Source organism: Chiloscyllium plagiosum, chromosome 17 (genome assembly GCF_004010195.1).
Source record: "Chiloscyllium plagiosum isolate BGI_BamShark_2017 chromosome 17, ASM401019v2, whole genome shotgun sequence".
NCBI classification, from domain to species: domain Eukaryota; kingdom Metazoa; phylum Chordata; class Chondrichthyes; order Orectolobiformes; family Hemiscylliidae; genus Chiloscyllium; species Chiloscyllium plagiosum.
This window is the reverse complement of record NC_057726.1, coordinates 16,619,432-16,639,312: the sequence shown is the minus strand read 5'-3', so window position 1 is coordinate 16,639,312 and position 19,881 is coordinate 16,619,432. Positions and strand designations below refer to the sequence as shown.

Below are 19,881 nucleotides of genomic sequence, written 5' to 3'. Positions count from 1 at the left end.
ATAATCAAATGATAATTATATTTCAATACAACTAGGTGTACCTAGTTTTGCTTATTTAAGCAGTGAATTATAGATAGCATTCTCATTCCATGTAAAAGAACTCACAGAATGAAGAAATATTTTGCAAAGGATCACCTTTATTTATAGCATTATATTTACAGAAAAATCTTTGTTATTCTTCTTAGAAAGTACTAATATACAAAGTAGTAACTATTTCCTTATCTCATTTAGCATAGGGAAACAAAACCTATCCAATATCAATTGTCTGAGGGGCAATGAGGTATTTGACTCACAAATGTTTAAAACAAGTAAGCTCTGCAGTCAATGAAATGCAATCTTACTGAAGTTGGAAAGTTACCAGGACAAAATTCTATTCTTCACTATCCCACACTCATCTCAATCTAATTTATATTTGTTCAAAGTAACCCCAGACCAAGGTTGCACAGTTAATAGATTTGACTCTGCAAACCTGGATAAAGGGTGGCAAGGCATTTCAGTGATTAGCACTGTTGCCTCACAGCGCCAGATACCTGAGTTCGTTTCCATCCTCATGCGACTGTCTGTGTTTAAATTTGCACATTCTCCCTGTGCCTGCATGGGTTTCCTCCAGGTTCTACAGTTTCCTCTAACAGATGAAAGACGTGCAGCTTAGGTGGATTGGCCTTGCTAGCTTGCCTGCAGTGCACAGGCTAGGTGGATTAGACATGGGAAATGCAGAGTTACAGGGACATGGTGGGAGGGTGCATCTGGGTGGAATGGGTCGGTGTTGACTCAATGGCCGAATGGCCTGCTTCCACAGTGTAGGGATTCACATATATATATAGATCATTTCAAACTATTGGTTTTTACGTTTTTATTTCACTGCAACAATTTAATGAGGCAGTCATAAAGCATAGAACCAGTTCCCATAATAGTCCTACTAAACAGACTCTAATAATGTAAAACACATAAAATTCCGAACAAAGGTATGTTTGCATAAAGTTCAGTTTCAAACATATATATGGACCAAACTCTACCCCATATAGCAAGGGTCAAAGAAAAAAAAGAATTTTTGATAGTCAGAGGAACTTGCACATTATGCCAAGGTAGTTGAGGTTTCCTCCGTTCTACTCTACTAAATGTTTTACACACGCTTTTGGTGGAGATGAACAAACAGCACAATTGGCACATAAATCGCACATAAAATTGCACTTTGTAAAGAACAGGATCATGCTACTATTTCCGAAAAGAATCAGACCCTAGTTACAATAAAAAGTTACTTTGTGCATGTTATAAAACAAAATCATTAACTAGGAGGAGATAAAAGGTCACATCTAACTCTTGCTTAGAATGTTATCTCTGAAGCTGAATGTCGATTGCTTGGTACAAACACACTCAGGGTTAAAGGGTGTTTTGCTACTGTTTTTTCTGTTTCTACATTCTCAAAAACTTTATCCAACACACTTCTGGTTTTTCTTGTTGGTTCCTGAAAAAACTTTGTTTTCACAGGCACATTGTATCTTGCAAAAGTTCAAGCTTGAATCTTATTCAAATTATACATGGTCGCTATTTAATTTGAGAGAGCATGACAGCCAAGCTCAATCTCTTCTACAAGTAGAGAAGTCACTGAACAATGATCAGGAACATGGAATCTGGCTAATTTCCACCAAAATCAAGACAAGGTTTAGTACCACTATTGCAATCAAGACCAATGAACTCAGCCCAGATTGTGGATCAAGCCTGACGTCCCCTGAATGGCTCTGACCCATTGAAGCAAAGTTTCTTCTTACATACCACCAGTCCAGTTCAGAGGTTACCTTTTCTTCCTTTAAAACTGGAAATGCTTAAAGATGGAGAAAGAAAAAGGAACACCGAAAGAATTGAGTAAAAAATACAAAGGAGGAAATAAGGGCTGAAAGATTTTAGCTGGATTTGGCTTTTAAGAAAGAGGAGCAGAATAATATTGTCATCATGTCAAAATACCAGTCATTCTTAAATGATGAATGGTGATGAAGTCTAGGTACTTTTTTAGGAGAGAAAGACAGGTAAAGGACATCTGTCATTATGAATAAGCATTGTTGAATTCTAGGTACTTTCTGAGAGGCAACCCTGTGTTATCACCACAATAAAGACACTGGTCCAAAGCCATGTTCAGCTCAACAGCAAAACTACAACTTAACACAGGTAAATTTAAAACAGTTGGAGCTTATAATTGGAGAGCACATTGGGTGATTAAAATCATAACACAAATGTTTTAATACTGCAGTATCATTAGTGCAGTTGTCCCTCTTGTAAACAGACTGTGCTGTAGGTTTTCACTATTCAATGCTATGGCTGGTTATGACAGTTCATCCAGCATACACCAGCAAAGGACGTAATGTCATGACAACAGCATTGTGCACGTGTTGCCATCAGGGTATTTGCCCTTGGCTGATCAAAATATTCAGTATCAGTAGGTCTTCAAAGCTATTTGTCTGAGAATCAGCTATTAAACATCAGCTCTGCAAGGACCATGCACTGGGAGCCTGACATAAGTGTAACATAAAAGTCTTTTCTCCCTCTCACATACATGCACAGCAAAATCTAACCTCTTTGTGCTGTATACTGGACTCATTAATTGTAATTAATGTTATAAGTAACAATTCCTGAAGTATATATCCTATATATCAGCATTATAGAGCCAACTATCAAATGCTTAGATACAGAAACTTAGTTATAATCGATATTAGTGTGAAATATTTAAAATAGTATTTGGTTTGCCAAATTTGGTTGCTTACTAAACCACAAATAACTTTAACTTTAATAACAAACCACTTTAACTTTTTTAAATTCTTTTGCACCAGATATCAATAGGGTTTTACCTTTGATTTGAAGCAAATTAACTTAACCAATTCACTGAACTGGTTATTTTGATGTTTTCATCTGAGGATTTAAGGGTTAAGGTTCAAGGTTAACTCAGTAATACTGATGTAGAGTTTAAGGGCTATTAATATAAATTGCCAAAACCATCAGAGAGTAGCCTTCAAACTTAATTTATTTTGCTAACTGAAAGAGGGAAGTAAAATTTTTAAAAAATGGAAACTGTTAAAATTGAGGATCAAATAATTCCTTCATTGTTTTCAGTTCAAACAGTAACTTGAGAATCAGCACATCTAGTTCTGCGCTGGAACTATGTTAGCTAAATCTGATAAGGAATTCAGGAGAAACTGCTTTACTCAGGAAATGAAAAACTTACTACCATGTGGAGTCATTGAGGCAAATAGCACAGATACATTAAAGGAATAGCTAGGTAAGTACATAAGGGAGAAAGGAATAGATACGTAGACAAAATAAGGTGGGAAGTAGCTCATGTAAACCCTAACCGTAAGTATAGATTTTCTGTGTTGTAAAATCTAAGTACTAATTATGTGTAAATGTGTTCATACTAAATGCTGGAGTCTGATTTTCACTTCTTCAAAAGCATTAGCATGCATGCTAAATACATGAACTAAGGAATACAGTTTTCAAATCAGCCAAGTGCCAAGTCGGTGTTTGTATCACACCAACACTGGTCAAAAAAGACAAACTATTATTTTAAGGTGTCTTCAATTTAATTCTTTGAAACTATGAAATGAATGCGTAAGTTTAAGAATACAGTCTACTTAGGATTAAGATGATGGGAAATTTCTTCGTCCAGAGAGTGATGGATTCACTTCCACAGAAAAAAGTTGAGGCCACAACATTAAATATTTTCAATAAGGCGTTGGATATAATTCTTAGCAGCAAAGGGATCAAGATGTAAGCAGAAAAAAAGGGTACTGAGTTTGATGATGTTGAAGGGTAGAGCACACTTGAAGGGCCAAATGGCCTACTCCTGCTCTTATTTCTATGTTTAAAATTAATGCTTATAATATCAACAAATTATGGAATGGATATTCAATTAATATCAATATTTTAATAATATTTCAGTTTCAGAGTAGCTAATATCAGCCAACTTACAAAACTGAAATGGCACATTCACCGTGAGATGATATAAAATGGGGTCAAGTAACAGCGCAGGAATTGGAAGAAAAGGATGAAGAAAAGATTCCAGTGCAGAACTAGATGTGCTGCTTCTCAATTTACTGTCTGAACTGAAAACAATGAAGAGATTACTTGATCCTCAATTTCAAAAGTTTCCATGTTATTTAATTTTATGTCCCCCTTTCAGTTAGCAAAATAAATTAAGTTTGAAGGCTACCTCTGACAGTTTTAGCACATAAAGATGAAGTGGTTATGTTTGTTATCAAATAGGATACGCTAACTGGATAATTAAATAAACCAGCCAATACTCAGGAAGTTTTGAGTTTTGATACCTGCAGCAACTGTTTAGCTCACAGTCATGGCTTAAATGATAATTATCATGACTCTTCTGCTGAAATTTAAGGTACCAGCCCCATTCCAGTGATGTGGGTGCACAAACTTAGGCTGATAGCTCAGTAAAATAAGAATGTGATCTGTATTTAATATCAGAGGTGCCATTAAACTAAGGTCCTAACTGTACTCTCTGGTGAATATAAAAAGTCCTGTTGGAAAGAATTCTCCCTGGTTTCGAAAATATTGTTTATCCTTAAATCAATAAGATGTCTGGTTATTATCACATTCCTGTTTACTGTGCACATGTTTGCTGCTGTGTTTCCTACAACAGTTCCAAGAGATAAAAGCAATTCACTGGCTTTAAAGCACTTTGGAATACCTGAGCTCATGAAAGTGCTGATATAAATGCCAGATTACTTTTGAAGTCGATTGCCTCTACAGAAATTGCCTGTGTTCAACTCAAACTGCATTTCTATAATTACAACCGTCAGTACCTGTACTGGATATTACAAAGTAACTGCAAATTACTGCACAGCACAGCAATACATGCAAGGTTGCAATCTATACAAATGAACGGCCCATTTTCTTTAAAAGCCAAACTGATAACAAAATTGTAAGGCAACACATTCCCAGGCACAATTTCAAAACTAGAAATTTTTGTAACCCATTATAATAAATCAATGCAAGTCCCTCTTAGACAACCATTATTCTGTAGGTAATAAATATTTCTTACATAGTAAGTGTCATGACAGTAATGAACAGTATTACAGGTAGATTCCTGTTCAGTGCCTTCTGTTATAAACTTCTATGGATAATAAATTGGTCTTCACAGTGAAAAATAAACCTTTATAAAATATATGATTATTTTACAAAATGCAATATTGTTACAAAAATATTAATTGCAGTGCAAAGCTGCATTCAGCCAAAAAGGATAATTAGAAATTCGGAGTCCTTTAGCAAAATTACTGACATCCAGCAAAGAGCATTTTTCTTAATGCTACCAACTTACACAAAAGTCCTTAGATCACTGAAACAGAGATTTGTTTTTATTTTCAGCTTATTTGTTGGTTTTCACTGTAGGCGGGTCTTGGGTAGCCATAACTATTCACACAAAGTTCATGAAGAATCCCAGACAATTTGTCTTCTGCTGTTTCATTGGAAATTTGAAGATGGATGTTGTTATCATAATTCCGTGACTGAAGTACCGCTTGCAAAATATGCTTTGCTTTCATTTGTTCAATCTACAAAGTAGGTAGAAAAATGTTCCATTTTATTTTGTTAAAACTAAGTAATTTTACATTGTTAAAACAGTATTAAGATGAGTTTTGGATCAGGAATCGCAAATGCCCTTTTATGGAATGTGGGTATCGCTAGATGGGCCCGCGTTTATTACCCATCCCAAACTGCCCAGAGGGAACAGTCAGCTGCATTGCTGTGACTCTGGTCTTGCATGTCGGCCAGACCAGGTAAAGATGGCAGAATTCCTTCCATAAAAGGACATTAACGAATCAGTTAAATGTTTATAACAATCCATATATACACAACAGAGCTCTGATCACCATCACACTGACTTTTTATTCCAGACTTGTATTAAATTCAAATTTCACCATTTTCCACAGTGGAATATTAACCTGGGACTCTGATTACTAGTTCACTACATCACCGCCACCCCACTCCAATGTAATAAATTCCTTTACCTCCACTATAATTAATTTTTTGTTGATGGGTTTCATGTCAGGAAACTCCTCTCCAAAACATATAATCACTTTGTTATCTGGAAGGACACACTGGGGGTTCTCTGTGTAAAGCTGCAAAGCTGGAAGAGAAGTACAATATTTTAAGACCACAAACCATCATCACCATTACATTGCAAGTTTAAGTCTAACTGTTACTTAACTCTTGTGTTAGATTAACATAAATTTGCATCCAAAAAGATTTTCTATCATTTATAAATGCATGCCAATAGCTGTATATAATGTATATATAAGCTTCTGTTACAAATACATTGTCTAACTGCCCATACTGATGTGGGTGACTTCAATAATTATATATATTAGATACCCAAAACTATTGTTTTCAACTAATGCACAAGCACTTTTTGAATTAACAACTTAGAAGATTAATTTGCAAATGTCTTTCCTCTCTGATACACCAATGTTTATTAATAGTTCTACAGGTAAGGTTTGATACGCAGGAGAATCTGCACATAAAGTTTACAAGACATAAACAACTTACATGTACAGTGTTCTATAATGACCAAAACATTATAAGAAGTGCAGAGGCATAACAGCATTAGGCTTATCAATCCTTCTTTGCCATTCATTAAGATCAAGTGTTATGCGATTGTGACCTTAACTCCAATTCCCTACCTGTCCTCAATAGTCCTTGACTCCCTTATTGACAAATGTCGCACTCAGCCTTGAATACGTTCAATGAGTCAGTCTCCACTGCTCTGTGGCAGAGAATTCCAAAAACTTATGTGAGAAGAAACTTGATCTTCAATGGGACACATTTGCCTTCCTTCCTATTTACTTGATGTGCCTACATGCTAACATCTTGTGATTTGTAATTCATGTACATGGGCCTTCAGTTCCCTCTAAACTGCAGTATGCTGCATTATTTCTATTTTTTCATAATAATCTGATTTTCTATTCTTTCTTTCAAGAGGACTGCCTCACATTTTCCCACATGAGACACCATCTGCCTCTTTTTGCATACTCAACTAAGCTCTCTCCCTTTTCCAAACTCCTCAATAGAACAGATTTTTGCATTTTCTAACATGACAGATAATAGATGAACCTATAATTTCCTAATTTGTATTCTGCATTCTCCACCATTTTTTTGAATGGTGATGTTATACTTGTTGTTCTCTTCTCTGCAACCACTTCCTCCAAGACCTTAAGATGCAAACTATCAGGTGCAAGAGACTTGTCAGCTTCGATTCCTGTTCATTTCCATGTAACTTACTGCCAAGCAATACTGATTTTTTAAATTCCTTCCCTGCCTTTTCTTCTGTTTCTTTTAGTATTCTTAGGATGCTTAAGGATTAAGGTCAGTGCTGCTCAAGGAAATGCAAGTACATCAAAAGATGACGAGTGCCTTTAAATGCATCCCTCAATCCAAATCTGCACATTTTGCGGAGGGCAGCTGCCTATTTTCCCTTTCCATAAATGGCAAAAGAAGTATCAGAATCAGTCAACTGAGCAGTCTGTACACAAAAAAGGTGCAATTATTAATTTGTAACATGGTGAAGTAGAGAAATATAAGCTATTGTTGGACATGAACAATCAAGTTACAGGTTTAAATGACTGAAATCAAGTTTGCAGTTCCTGTCACAGAATAGGGCAGAAACTTCTTGTACGCACCCTTCACTTACTGTGCCATTTTCAACATTTTTCAACAGAAATGTTTTTGTGTGTAACTTTCCCTCAAGCCAGAAATTGCATATTAGAATATTATACAAATCCAGGGAGTCTACCATAAAACATATTCCTCCAATATTTGCATCTTAGCAACATCGAGCAGAAAGAGCTGGCTGCTTCCTTCTGTCATCTAACACTCCTGTAACTAACACAGACGAGTATCATCTAAATTTTAGCTGAGACAAATACCTAGGTGACCAGGATTTATCACATATTAAATACAACTGGAGTCTTATGGGTTCTTAAGATGGGCCACAGGACCCAAAACGTTAACTGATTTCCTCCACAGATGCTGCCAGACCTGTGAGCTTTTCCAGCAATTTCCGTTTTTGTCTCGAGAATCTTATGGCGCTTTTCCAAAACAAAAAAAGAGACAAAGAATTTGGCCTTTGTACCCAGCCGCAGGTAGCAGGAACCCAAGGCTTGTCACAGTCATTCCCAGGTAAACTCCCAAAAGAGAGGACAGACAATCATCCAAAATAATCCAAATTACTCTGACTCCAGAAATTCAATTTGGACAATACTTCCCCATGGTGCCAGAACTCCTGGCCTAGCATAACTGCCAAGCAGTAAACGCTGGCTTTTTATTTACAATGCTATGACCCAAATCCCAGATCATTTGGTTTCATTATGAAATAGTTTTGATACCCTATGCTAGTACACCAACCCCTAACCAATTACAGCTCCAATCAGCTAAAGATCTCTTATTGATGTTAATTTTAAGAGTACATGTTAATATTTTGCTAATTATATTGTTAAGATATATTAGAGAAGGGTATTAAACACCTAGAGCACACACAAAGAAAGATTTTGGGACACTGGGTTGGTTCATAGGAAACAAACCAAATACTGTGCTGCTTTTGGTGATTATTATCAAGAAAAGTACTGTGTCACATTTGATACATTTGGGATCAATATAACCTAACATAACTGGTATAGAGTACAAATGTGGCAAACAATCCATTTCACAATTACCATTATATTGTAATAGCTTCAGTACATCACTCAGACTTATTAAATCACACATATCCACCAGGAATAACAGTTCCCTTATTAACTGAAACCTAGGTGAAATACGGTTGGAGTGAATACACTATATCTGATAACATACCCTTACTTAAATTCCTCTGATATTCTGACATAGATGTTAAACAATTTCTCAGAAGCATTAGTCTTTTGATAGTGCGCCTCCTGTGCAGTTGTATGCCTGGCTCTATCTAAGCACCCTGTGATCTGTATGTGCTTGTATGTTATGATCTGCCTGTAAAGCAAAACAGCATACAATGTGATGTTCAAATTTAGATAATCAAACTTTCTGTCATATCTTGACCATGTCTTGCATTGTGCTGAAGAAAGTTTTGTTATGAATGCTCACTCAGAACATGATCAGGTCCAACTATGATGACATCTACAGTCAAATAGCTTATCAACGCTTTCACTCTAGACAGGTTGATGAAGAATGGCATTTGGTCAAAATACTTATGGTATAATGTTCTAATACCAGTACCCCCAGGTGAAAGGCTAAGATTAAAATAAATTGCAACATTCATACTCAATTTTCTGTGCAAAATGACGATCTAACAGGACGGTATACTGTGAAATATTAATTTCTGTACCAATAACAATGATCAAACCCAATTAAGAACCTCTTTCTCAGTTAACCAGTTCCCAAAGATAAAATCCCATTTATCCATCAGTGCTTCCTGATCTACATTGGCTCCCACTGCCTTGATTATGTAATTTCCATTCTCAAAATGTTTTGATAGTCTCACCTCCCTCAATCTCTTTAATCTCCTCCCTCTCATAACACTGACACTTCTGCACCTGTCCTGTTCCAGCACCTCTTGCACTAAAATCTAATTTTACTTTAGTCTAAGCTCAGGAATGTCCTTCTCAAATACGTTCACTGTTCTAACATCTTAAGGCACCAGTTAAAATCTGGCTCTTTGACCAAGCACATAGTCACCTGTGCTAAACCCCTATGTGGTATGGCATTAATTTATATTTTATAATACTCGTTAAGCACCATTGGATATTCTTCGACATTAGATAAATGCACAATCCAAAGAAAGTTATAATACAAACCATGCAAAAACTGTTTTGTGTCAAAAAGCTTCACTATCGCATCTCTCTCCAGCTTGTTCGGCCGGTCAGCAAAAGGTGCACAAGGGCCACTCCAGAAAACCCTGCCCTGGCACAGCCTTTTGATATAGATGCCCTCGTTGTTGCTAAGCAGCAGCACCCCACGCTCAAGGTGAGTCAAGAGTTTATTTGTGACTTGCTGCTGCCGATGGTTCATGATCTTGTTTGTGGGCGGGAACAGAACCTGCTCCATGCCTTCTGGCCCGAATATGGTCTCATTGCTGGTGGGAGCATGACGGACGGTGATTCGACAGCCATCAGATCGCCGAATGGGAACCCGGGACATTGGAATTCCTCCATAATAAAAGGTGACTATCATCTGGCAAAACCCTGGATAAAACACAATGTTTGAGAGATTCAAAATATCTCGCGTTCAGAGGCCAACAACGCAGAATTGATAGAGCCCCCATTTCATAATTCTAGAGCACGGCAATATTCTGCATGTGTCATTAGCAGTCAAAATGCAGGGTGGCAGGGAGGAGGAGGCTGTCAGTGAGTGCCTCAAATGCATTGAAACGCTTGGGAAAATTCAACCAAAATATAACCAGAGAAAAGTCATCCTTCACTTCCCCCCCCCCTTAACTGAAACTGCCAAAATCTGGGTCCTTCAATGACAGGATGGTTCTCTCTTACATTTGCTACAATCAAGCTTACTATTGGCATGGGTGAAAAGGTGACTGGCAGCATTCAGCAAAGCTGTGAAGGAAATGGAGGTTTCAAGGAACCCAGTTGTGGGGGGGAGTAAGGTGGCCAGAAATCAATCCTGCCATATCACAGGGTAGATGGGGAAAAGCAGTAAGGAAGTCTAGTGAAGTTGGTGTGAGGTTAGGAGTTTTTAAATCATAGCATTCTCTTAATGGTATGCATGTGTGTCGTCACAGACTGTTCAGCTAGGTAACGTTCCTTTCTCAGGCAGTGTCAGTCCTGTGTCCTGTGTTGTTGCTGCAGTACCTGTAGTTGTTGTTTCATTTCTATTGTTAAGGTGCGCTGGATCTCACTCACTGATGGTTAAACTATGGTCTGCACAGATTTTGAGTTTACACTTTCCTGACTGGCTGTTGTCAGATCTGGATCAGCTTCTTGAGTTGTGCCTGCGATTGTAATGGTTTATTTGGCTGTTCATTACCACTGTGTGCGATCTAAGTGATAACTGCTCTATGGAGGTCCCAAACTGTCATGTGAGATGATTCTTGTGGAGTGCTTTGAGGTTTTCAAATCTAGCAATTGTTTTGCAGCCTTTTCAAAGTGAAATTTAACTTGATGCTCTTCTACCTCGATTCCATCACTCATGCCTGTTACTATTTCTGACTTCAGTAGCTTTTTGCTGTTGGAAGATTAAGTTAGGCGTGCTGTCACATTAAGTCTGTACAGGGCTACTGCCTGCCTTCAATAGATATGTTTCTCAACTCAACAATTGCCTCATCTACTTCTGTGCTCAATTTCTTCATGATTCCTTTTGGTAATTTCTACTGCCACCTCCATTTTCCCATTTGACAGAAGATGGCGTAGAGATGCTTGTGGTGTTGAATTTCACAATGCTTTATTAAGCAACTGAATTCTCCACTTGTGATCAGAGAGCCATGGTCAGTCGTTCATCACGATGTTCAGAATGTCATAACGTATGTTTTCAATTTCACCACTAATCGTGAAAGTCAGCTGGTTCACCTCTCAGTGGTCAGTAATAGGCTACAGTGAGATGATAATCAGTTCTTAGGAGAAAAAAAGTCTATTCCCAGCTTCGTCCATGGACAATGAGGGGTGTTGTGTCATCACTAACATTCCAGCTTGTTCAGCTTGGGATTCAAGTATATGTAAATATAATCTTGCATATATAAGAAATGCCTTTGGTTTACTTGTTGGATAGAGTCAAACTCCAATGTTTGTTCCTTCATATGCTAATATACAGAACCAAACTGCTTTAGTGACTGTGTTTTAAAAATTTTTTATGAATAAACTTTATTTTTGAAATTACAAAGAACTGATTACAACCACTGCATTAGCTGATGCAGTCCTTGATTTCATTATTCAGATTAGGCCAGTACAGCATATCTCTTGTCCTTCCGAGAATTAGGATATCTGGTTGGCATCGACGGGTTGGACCGAAGGGTCTGTTTCCATGCTGTACATCTCTATGACTCTATTACTCTATGACTCAATCCCTTGGCGTATGGATGTGCTCTAACATCTCTCCTCTCCACTCTTTAGGTATAAAGACCCGATATTCTCTCTCCAATGTGCCACTTTGGCCTGTCATTTTGCACCTATCTGCCCAATATGCTCATGTCTATAGGAGTGTCCTTGATGCCTTTCAGCCTTCCTTCTATCACCACCTCTTGCAACCCTTGGGGTGTTACAATTTATTTGGTAGTTCACTTGATTTGAACAAGGCTTTTGACTTTTGAGCACAATGTCTCTTCTGGGTTGATGAACTCCAGAGCAGGTAAAGCTGTTGCTTCTCATTGGATCTGGAAGGTTTCACATTCCGTCACAGCATCCTCTATTTCCTTCATGTTCTCAATATCCTGTCAGCGATGTCCATCTGCTTTCCGTGCTTGTGCATCTCACCCAGATGATATCTTTGCAATCCGAAGAACATTCTTTCCAAACTCTTTGGAACAGATAGTGCCAGCCTGAGAAAAATACTTTGAACTGGCGTGTGGTCAGACTCGACTGTCGTTTTTTCTCTTCAAAGAAAGCATCGATGAAAATGTTCACAAACACACAGTGGCCAGGCACTCTTTCTCAATCGGAGCACAACAAAGTTCCATTTGTAGTAATGTGCTGGATGCAAATACAATGGCTGCCCTTGTGGCACGGTGGCTCAGTGGCTAGCACTGCTGCCTCACAGCACCAGGGACCTGGGTTCAATTCCAGCCTTGGGCAACTGTGTGAAGTTTGCACATTCTCCCCATGTCTGCGTGGGTTTCCTCTGGGTGCTCCAGTTTCCTCCCACAATCCAAAGGTGTGCAAGTTAGGTGAGTTGGCCATGGTAAAATTGTCCATAGTGTTCGAGGATGTGCGGGTTAGGTGCATCATTTAGCAGTAAATGTAGAGTGGGTCTGAGTGGGTTACTCTTCAGAGGGTCGGTATGGACTTTTATGGCCAAAGGGCCTGTTTCCACACTGTAGGGAATCTAGGATACATTAGGGTTGCTCCAAGTTTGACCTTGCTGGGGTCACATTATACAAATTTACGTCATAGTATTTCAGTAGTGGCCTTGCCAAACTATTTGCTTGATGTAAATTTGCTTCTTGTTCCACGCCCAGTACCACAGCACATCCTGGAAGCCAGCGGGTGTAATGATTCCCACTCAGATGACAAATGGGGCAAGAACCTTGCTAAATATTTGCCAAATCCAACAAATCATTGCACTGCCTTTACAGTTGTTGATTACCACTTCACTGCTTACAGCTGTCACCATTTCCGGACCTGGGCAAAGACGTTTTGCTGCTGTACATAAGCTCTGCACTTAATTTTAAACATCTTTGATTGCAATTTTTCTTATTCAGCTTCAGGTTCATTGGGAGAGCTCTTTCCAGCAGCCACACAAGATTTTGAACATGGTCACTGATGGCTTCTTTCATTGTGTTTCTGCATCAATAAACTAGCAAGTTATCCACTATAACCTCCACTCCAGTAAGATCATTAACTATCTCATCTTGATAGGAGAAAGTGAGGACTGCAGATGCTGGAGATCAAAGTCAAAAAGTGTGGTGCTTGGAGCTATGGAAACGCCAAATGGCTTATGCAACCATTTGTATCTCTTGAATGACATCCAGAATATTGTTAGAGAGTTACTGCTTTCATCCCACTTCATTTGCCAGTTAAGGAAGCAAAGATTTTAGTCTTTGCAGGTTGTGGCATAACTCATTCGATAATTAGCATGGGATAATGCGATCTCTTCAGAGCTTTAACTAAATCCTCAAGGTCAACGAATAGTCAGCCTTGGAGGCTGTCTCACTACCACCATGTTGCTAAGCTATTCTTTAGGAGTTGTTACTTTCTTGATTATTCCCTTCCTTTCCAGGTCTTCTATCTCAACCTTCAGGCTGGCTATAAAAGTAGCTCAGGTTTTCTTCATCTGATACTAATTTGGTCTTGCATTCTCGTCTACTTCGAGGTGATATTCTCCTGCGAGACATCCTAAGCCTATAAACATATTGTTATATCCTCTAGGATCTATTCAACATTCAGTGCTTTAATGTACTCTAAGATGTTATAAATCTCTTTTGGCAGGTTGAGGGTTACTGGCCTAAACTTTAGACTTGCTCTGGATGATCAAAGTGCTTTTTCTTTGCTTTCCTTCTATAATCTGGAATTCCGATTCTCCTTCATGTAGATGCAATGGGCTCAGAGAGTGATCTATCCTCTCAGCATAAGTATGGTGTCATCATATCAGCTCTATCTTATTTTTAAGGGTTTCTCTTTTGGATCTCCACTTTGCACAGGTCTGTGATGCACTGGTATCCACTTGACACTTTGACGTGATGTTCTCCTTCTGCAGTCATCACTCCAAAGGCAGAAACCATGTTAAACCAGACAACCTGACTATATCAGCTTGTTGTATAGTGCAGCATGATTCATCAGCATCTTCAGCTGATAACGCTCCAGTACCCATCTGCATGTGCTCACCGCAATTGCTTCAAGCTTGTTTGTAAATGGATTCAGATTCTTGCAGTTAGAATAATGCTCTCTCCATGCTGGACGTGCTTTCTTTTCCTTTGTCTAATGTTTTCCATTCCATTTACATCCTACACATTATCTGTGACTATTCGTTTTTTCGGCCTGGAAGGTTTAACAGCATAACGCAAGGCCTAGTCTTGTTTACCATCAAAATGGTCTGGTTGCTGATGTATAATCTCATGTTGATCAATTTACAGAGAGCAAGTTCGACATCCTTCAGGCGTGCTCTAACTGCAGGTCATCTAATGTCGAATACAATCCTTTCCTCACTAAGATAGTCTTTTAATTGTACAAATTCTGCAAGCTGTGCTGATCAATGGAAACTTTTTCACCTTGGGCCCTATTATCGAACACTTATTATTCTTCAGTTACGTTCACTCAAGGTTCGAAATGTGCTTTCTCAACTTTCAAAATTTCTACTGTCTTCTTTTTTGTTCATAGCACACTTCCTGGAATCCCCACAATGCGGAAACTGCCCATTTGGCCCAACAAGTCCACACCGACCCTCCAAAGAGTATCCCACCCAGAACCATTCCCCTCCCCTATTACTCTATATTTCCTCTGACTAATGCCCCTAACCTACACATCCATGAACACTATAGGTAATTGAGCATGGCCAATTCACCTGAGGATCACAGATTATGTGAATTAATTGAGGATCAGTGGCTGTCTGGGACACAAGCACATGATGGTTTAGCAGAAATCTCAGCAGTCCATGGAAAGTGTGCTTAAGTGATGCTTTCGGTGTATAAACTTGTCAGGCATACTTTTTTTAAAAATTGGTGCTAACTTATATCTGTTGTCTTGTACCAATTTAAATACAAAGGTGTCTAAGAGATTAATCCTTCCCTTATGCGCTATGGCTTTAAGATTAAATGCAGCAGTGATAGCCATTGAGTATATTAGTGATATTTTTCTAATTCCACGCCTATTTCTACCATATGTCAACATATATACAGGAAGTGTGCATCAGATATGAACTGCAATGAACAATAATGACGAGCAATGATTTTATACCTGAATTGGGTTGCATAGGTCCAAAGTTATTGGCATAATACAGCATTGAAGAATCTGAAACAAAGAAAAGGAAGAGATTGCACCACAAGACCTCTGTTACAATGAGAAATACAACAAAACAAAGCTAAGAAAAACAGAGGTGAGGTGTACTTTGACTTTCTGCAGCCATGCAAAGGTGTTGGAAGGTCATTTTCACTTTTGCTTCACTTCTATTGGAAATGATTATCAGGAGAGATGTAATATGGACTGTTGACTCGCTATCATGATTAGCATGATTTGGAGGACCCGGTATTGGACTGGGGTGGACAAAGTTAAAAATCGCACAGCACCAGGCGATATTCCAATAGGTTTATTTGGAAGCAACAGCTTTCGGAGCACTGCCCCTTCATCAGGCAGCGCTCTGAAAGCTAGTGCTTCCAACTAAACCTGTTGGACTATAACCTGTGATTTTTAGCCATGATTAACATGGTTTACTAAGTCATGATCTATCTCATTGAAATTTAAATGTATCATCGTTACAATTACAAACTTGAAATATTATTGATTGGTTGATTGCTGGGATGTGTTCTTCCTATATGAATTAACAAAATCAACCTGAATAGCTTTCCTCACCCATAAATGGCACACAAATAATTGACACTGCAGTTCCATCCCATTCTTCTTTGTTCCTTACAACCTACAAGCCCTGAAACTACAGTGTGATTTGGTTGTGTAACACTAACATGTCCATCCATTTTCCTTATTCATTCTTGAAATATAAACGTGGTTGGCAAGGATAGCATTTATGCCATCTCAAATTACCCTTGAGTAGGTGGTTGCACACTTACCAGTAGATCTGAAACTCCTCTGCACTGTTTTCATGCAAGTTTTAACTTGTTTAAAACATTTCCTCTTAAACAGCAGGAAAGGAAGCTTAGACAAACATACAAAGTGTTCATGCATAATTTAAGTTGCCAGATTGCTAAAACATAAACTTTACATTTCCTAACCGTTGCTTCCTATGTTCCCCCTGCTCCTAATACTGCCCCTACTCTGACAGCCTCCCTCCTGAATGAAGGGTTCTCAGCTCTCAGTCCCCTGGTTTGTCTAGAATCTTATGGATTGTTTACTCATAAGTAGATGATTGATTGCAAGCTCTTCTCAGGTATTTTTTTTTTAAATTCCATCACATGCTTCACATCATGCAAGGAGGGGAGAGAAAGCTCCATTTGAAATCTTCACAATTTCTACTTCACTGTTTGTAGAGGAGTACTTTCTCTTAATTTTCCTGCCCTCTAATGGCAACTGCTCAAAGTTTACAAATCTTTGTTCTTCTTGCTGACAATATTCCAATGAATGGAAATTCTATTCCACTTTCTGATCTGTCAGAATCCTACTAATGGATCATATCCTGTGATAAACCTTTTTGAAAGGCTAAGCAAACAGAAAAAGTATATAAATCAGATTACAGCTGGTTAGCCCAATTGCAAAAAGGGAAGGGTTGGCTTGTATTACCTTCAATGGTTTGTCGTCCCCACCAATCTTGCTGTGGTTGACTTGTACAATCCTCCTGTGGTGGAGAATGACTTCTCTTTATTATGCCATTGTAATCCACAATAACCTGCAAAATGGATTTCAAAAGACACATAATTATCTTACCAAACTTCTTAATGGGTTACTAGTTTACCATTCTATACAGACACTAGTCTGTTTTATCCTCCAATTATACATCCCATTCACAAACTGATGTCAGCTCCTGTTGCTTAACAATAAATAATGTGAATTCAAATATTACTTAAGGAAAAGTTTGAAACATTATATTTGCACATTTTGTCCACTTATCCCTTTCCCTCAATCCTGATTCCCCTGAATGGAGAGTTGGCTGCTCTGTCAGAATCCAATCAATGCATCATACCCAGTAATGTTAAGCTCCATGTGTCATGCAATGGGAAATTAAGTTGGGAAAAGGAAAAGCAATGACTAACATTTACAAAGTTGTACTTTGCAGAAGCTTGTCTATTAGCAAAGTGATGGAATAAGTCACCACCGTGCAGTCATGTGGCACTTACATAGCTGGCTCAGTACTGATGGACTCTCTTTAAGGTTTATCTGTCCTTTTCCTTTTTTGTAAGTTATTTAAGACGGTTCCTAATTCATGGCAAGAAATTTCTGTATTTTATTGTATACTTACTGCAAGACACGTGACAGTAAAATCATTCATTCATCAGCTCACTTTCTGGACTTGATTACAGCCCGGTCCGAACATAGACAGAAAAAGCTGAATACCGCGGGGCAGGGGAATAAAATAACAACTACTGCTCTTGAAATCAAGGCAGCATTTAACGGAGTTTGGCATCTAGAAGCTGGTGCAAAATTGAAGTCAATGGAAGTCAGGAGTAAATTTCTCTATTGGTCGAATGCATACCTAAAACAATGGAAGACTGTTGTCCTTGATGAGGCCAAACATCTCAGTCCCAGTATATCACCGCAGGAGTTCCTCAGGATTGTTCCCTGATCAGCTAGCCCAGCATCTTTTATTATATTCCCTCCACCATAACGCCCTGAATTGTGGATGTTCAGTGATGACTGCACAGAATTGAGTAATATTCGGCACGGTGGCTCAGTGGTTAGCACTGCTGTCTCATCGTGCCAGGGAGCCAGGTTCAATTCCAACCTCTAGTGACTGTGTGGATTTTTCACATTCTCCCCATGTCTGCGTAGGTTTCCTCCAGGTGCTCCGCTTTCCTCCCACAGTCCAAAGATGTGCAGGTTAGTTGAATTAGCCATGCTAAATTGCTCATAATGTTCAGGTATGTGTAGGTTAGATGCATTAGTCAGGCGACAATGGGTCTGGGTGAGTTGCTCTTTGAAGGGTCGGTGTGGACTTGTTGGGCTGAACGGCCTGTTTCCACACTGTAGGGATTTTATGATTCCTCAAATACTAAAGAAGCCATGTCCACATACACAAGACATGGACTTTTAGTCTCAGAATGATAAGTAGCTGGTGACATTCACACCACACAAGCACCAAGTAATGACCATCAAAAAGAAAGAATCTACTTCCTGGACATTCAATGGCATTGTCATCTCTGCTTCCCCAGTGCAGACAATCAACATTGTACGTTTGCCTCTGACTGAAAGCTGAAACTGGACTAGTCATGTAAATTTTATGGCTACACAGGGGGATCAGAGGTGAGCAATTCACGTCCTAACTTACCAAAGCCTGTGCACCATCAACAAGTCAGAAATGTGATGGCAAACTCTCCCCTTGTCTTAAAGAAGGTGGTTCCCATAATACAACAAAAGCTCAACAACATCCAGGACAAAGCAACCCATTCATTCAGCTTCCACAACCTAAACAAACATCCATTCTCTTCACCACTGTACAGCGGCAGTAGTGGGTACTGTACACAAGATGTACCACAGCAACTCTCCAAGGTTCCTTCCACAGTCCCTTTGAAACAAGTGATCAATACCACTTAGAGAGACGAGAACAGTGGATGCATGGAACCACCACCATTTGCAAGATCCCTTCCAAGCATCACACCATCCTGCATTTTGAGTCTACTGTTGTTTCTTCACCCTCATTCGTTGAAAATCCTGGAAGTCTTTTCCTAACAGCACTCTAAATGGCCGTATATAAAATGGACTACAGCAGTGCCTCATCAACAGAGTCTAAAGGACAATTAGGGATCAGCAACAAGTGCTGGCCATTGCAGAGACACCTATAGCCAATGAATGAATGAAAATGTGTGATAAATATCGAATGAACTACTTTAAGGGCAACTAAACAATTATGTAGCACAAACTTTGATGAGTAAGGGGATGAATAAACAATCCGGTAATCCACATTTTTGGTAGAATTAGTTGAGAGAATAATGTTGGCAAGGACAGTTTTTCTCTTTATTCTTTGAAGGTTCTTCCTAAATTATCACCAGAAATCTTTACTGTCCACCTCAACAGGTGGACAAACGTCGTTTTAACATCATATTCAATCGGCAACAATTCCAACAATGGTGTACTCTCTCAGTGACTTATACATTCCTAGCCTAGACATGGGTTGGGATATTTGGTCAGCATGGACAAGTTGGACCACTGGGTCTGTTTTCATGCTGTACATCTCTGTGACTCGATGACTCTATGACATGGCCAGCAATCTTTATAATGCATGACTAGCTACAGCATGCATTTTAATAACCAGCACCTATGGGACCAAGAGTGATCAAATATTCAGATAATCAAGAGGTACACATAACGACAGAAAACCCTGTTCAAGAAAGCTTCGAACTATCGACATAGAGTCATAGTCTTAGAGATATGCAGC

The 19,881-nt window shown here is 38.8% G+C and overlaps 1 protein-coding gene across 2 annotated transcripts in view; it reads right to left on the bottom strand.

The window, feature by feature from the left end:
• Positions 1-1,179: 1,179 nt before the first annotated feature.
• irf8 (interferon regulatory factor 8) overlaps positions 1,180-19,881 on the bottom strand; it is a 28,624-nt gene continuing 9,922 nt past the window's right edge. For both annotated transcript variants that reach the window (XM_043706617.1, XM_043706616.1), the window contains exons 5-9: positions 17,073-17,178; positions 15,579-15,632; positions 9,822-10,208; positions 6,012-6,130; positions 1,180-5,555 (exon numbers count right to left, since the gene is read on the bottom strand). In XM_043706617.1, the coding sequence (XP_043562552.1) occupies positions 5,367-5,555; positions 6,012-6,130; positions 9,822-10,208; positions 15,579-15,632; positions 17,073-17,178 (855 nt within the window). In that variant the 3' untranslated portion in view covers positions 1,180-5,366. The remainder of the gene's footprint in view (positions 5,556-6,011; positions 6,131-9,821; positions 10,209-15,578; positions 15,633-17,072; positions 17,179-19,881) is intronic.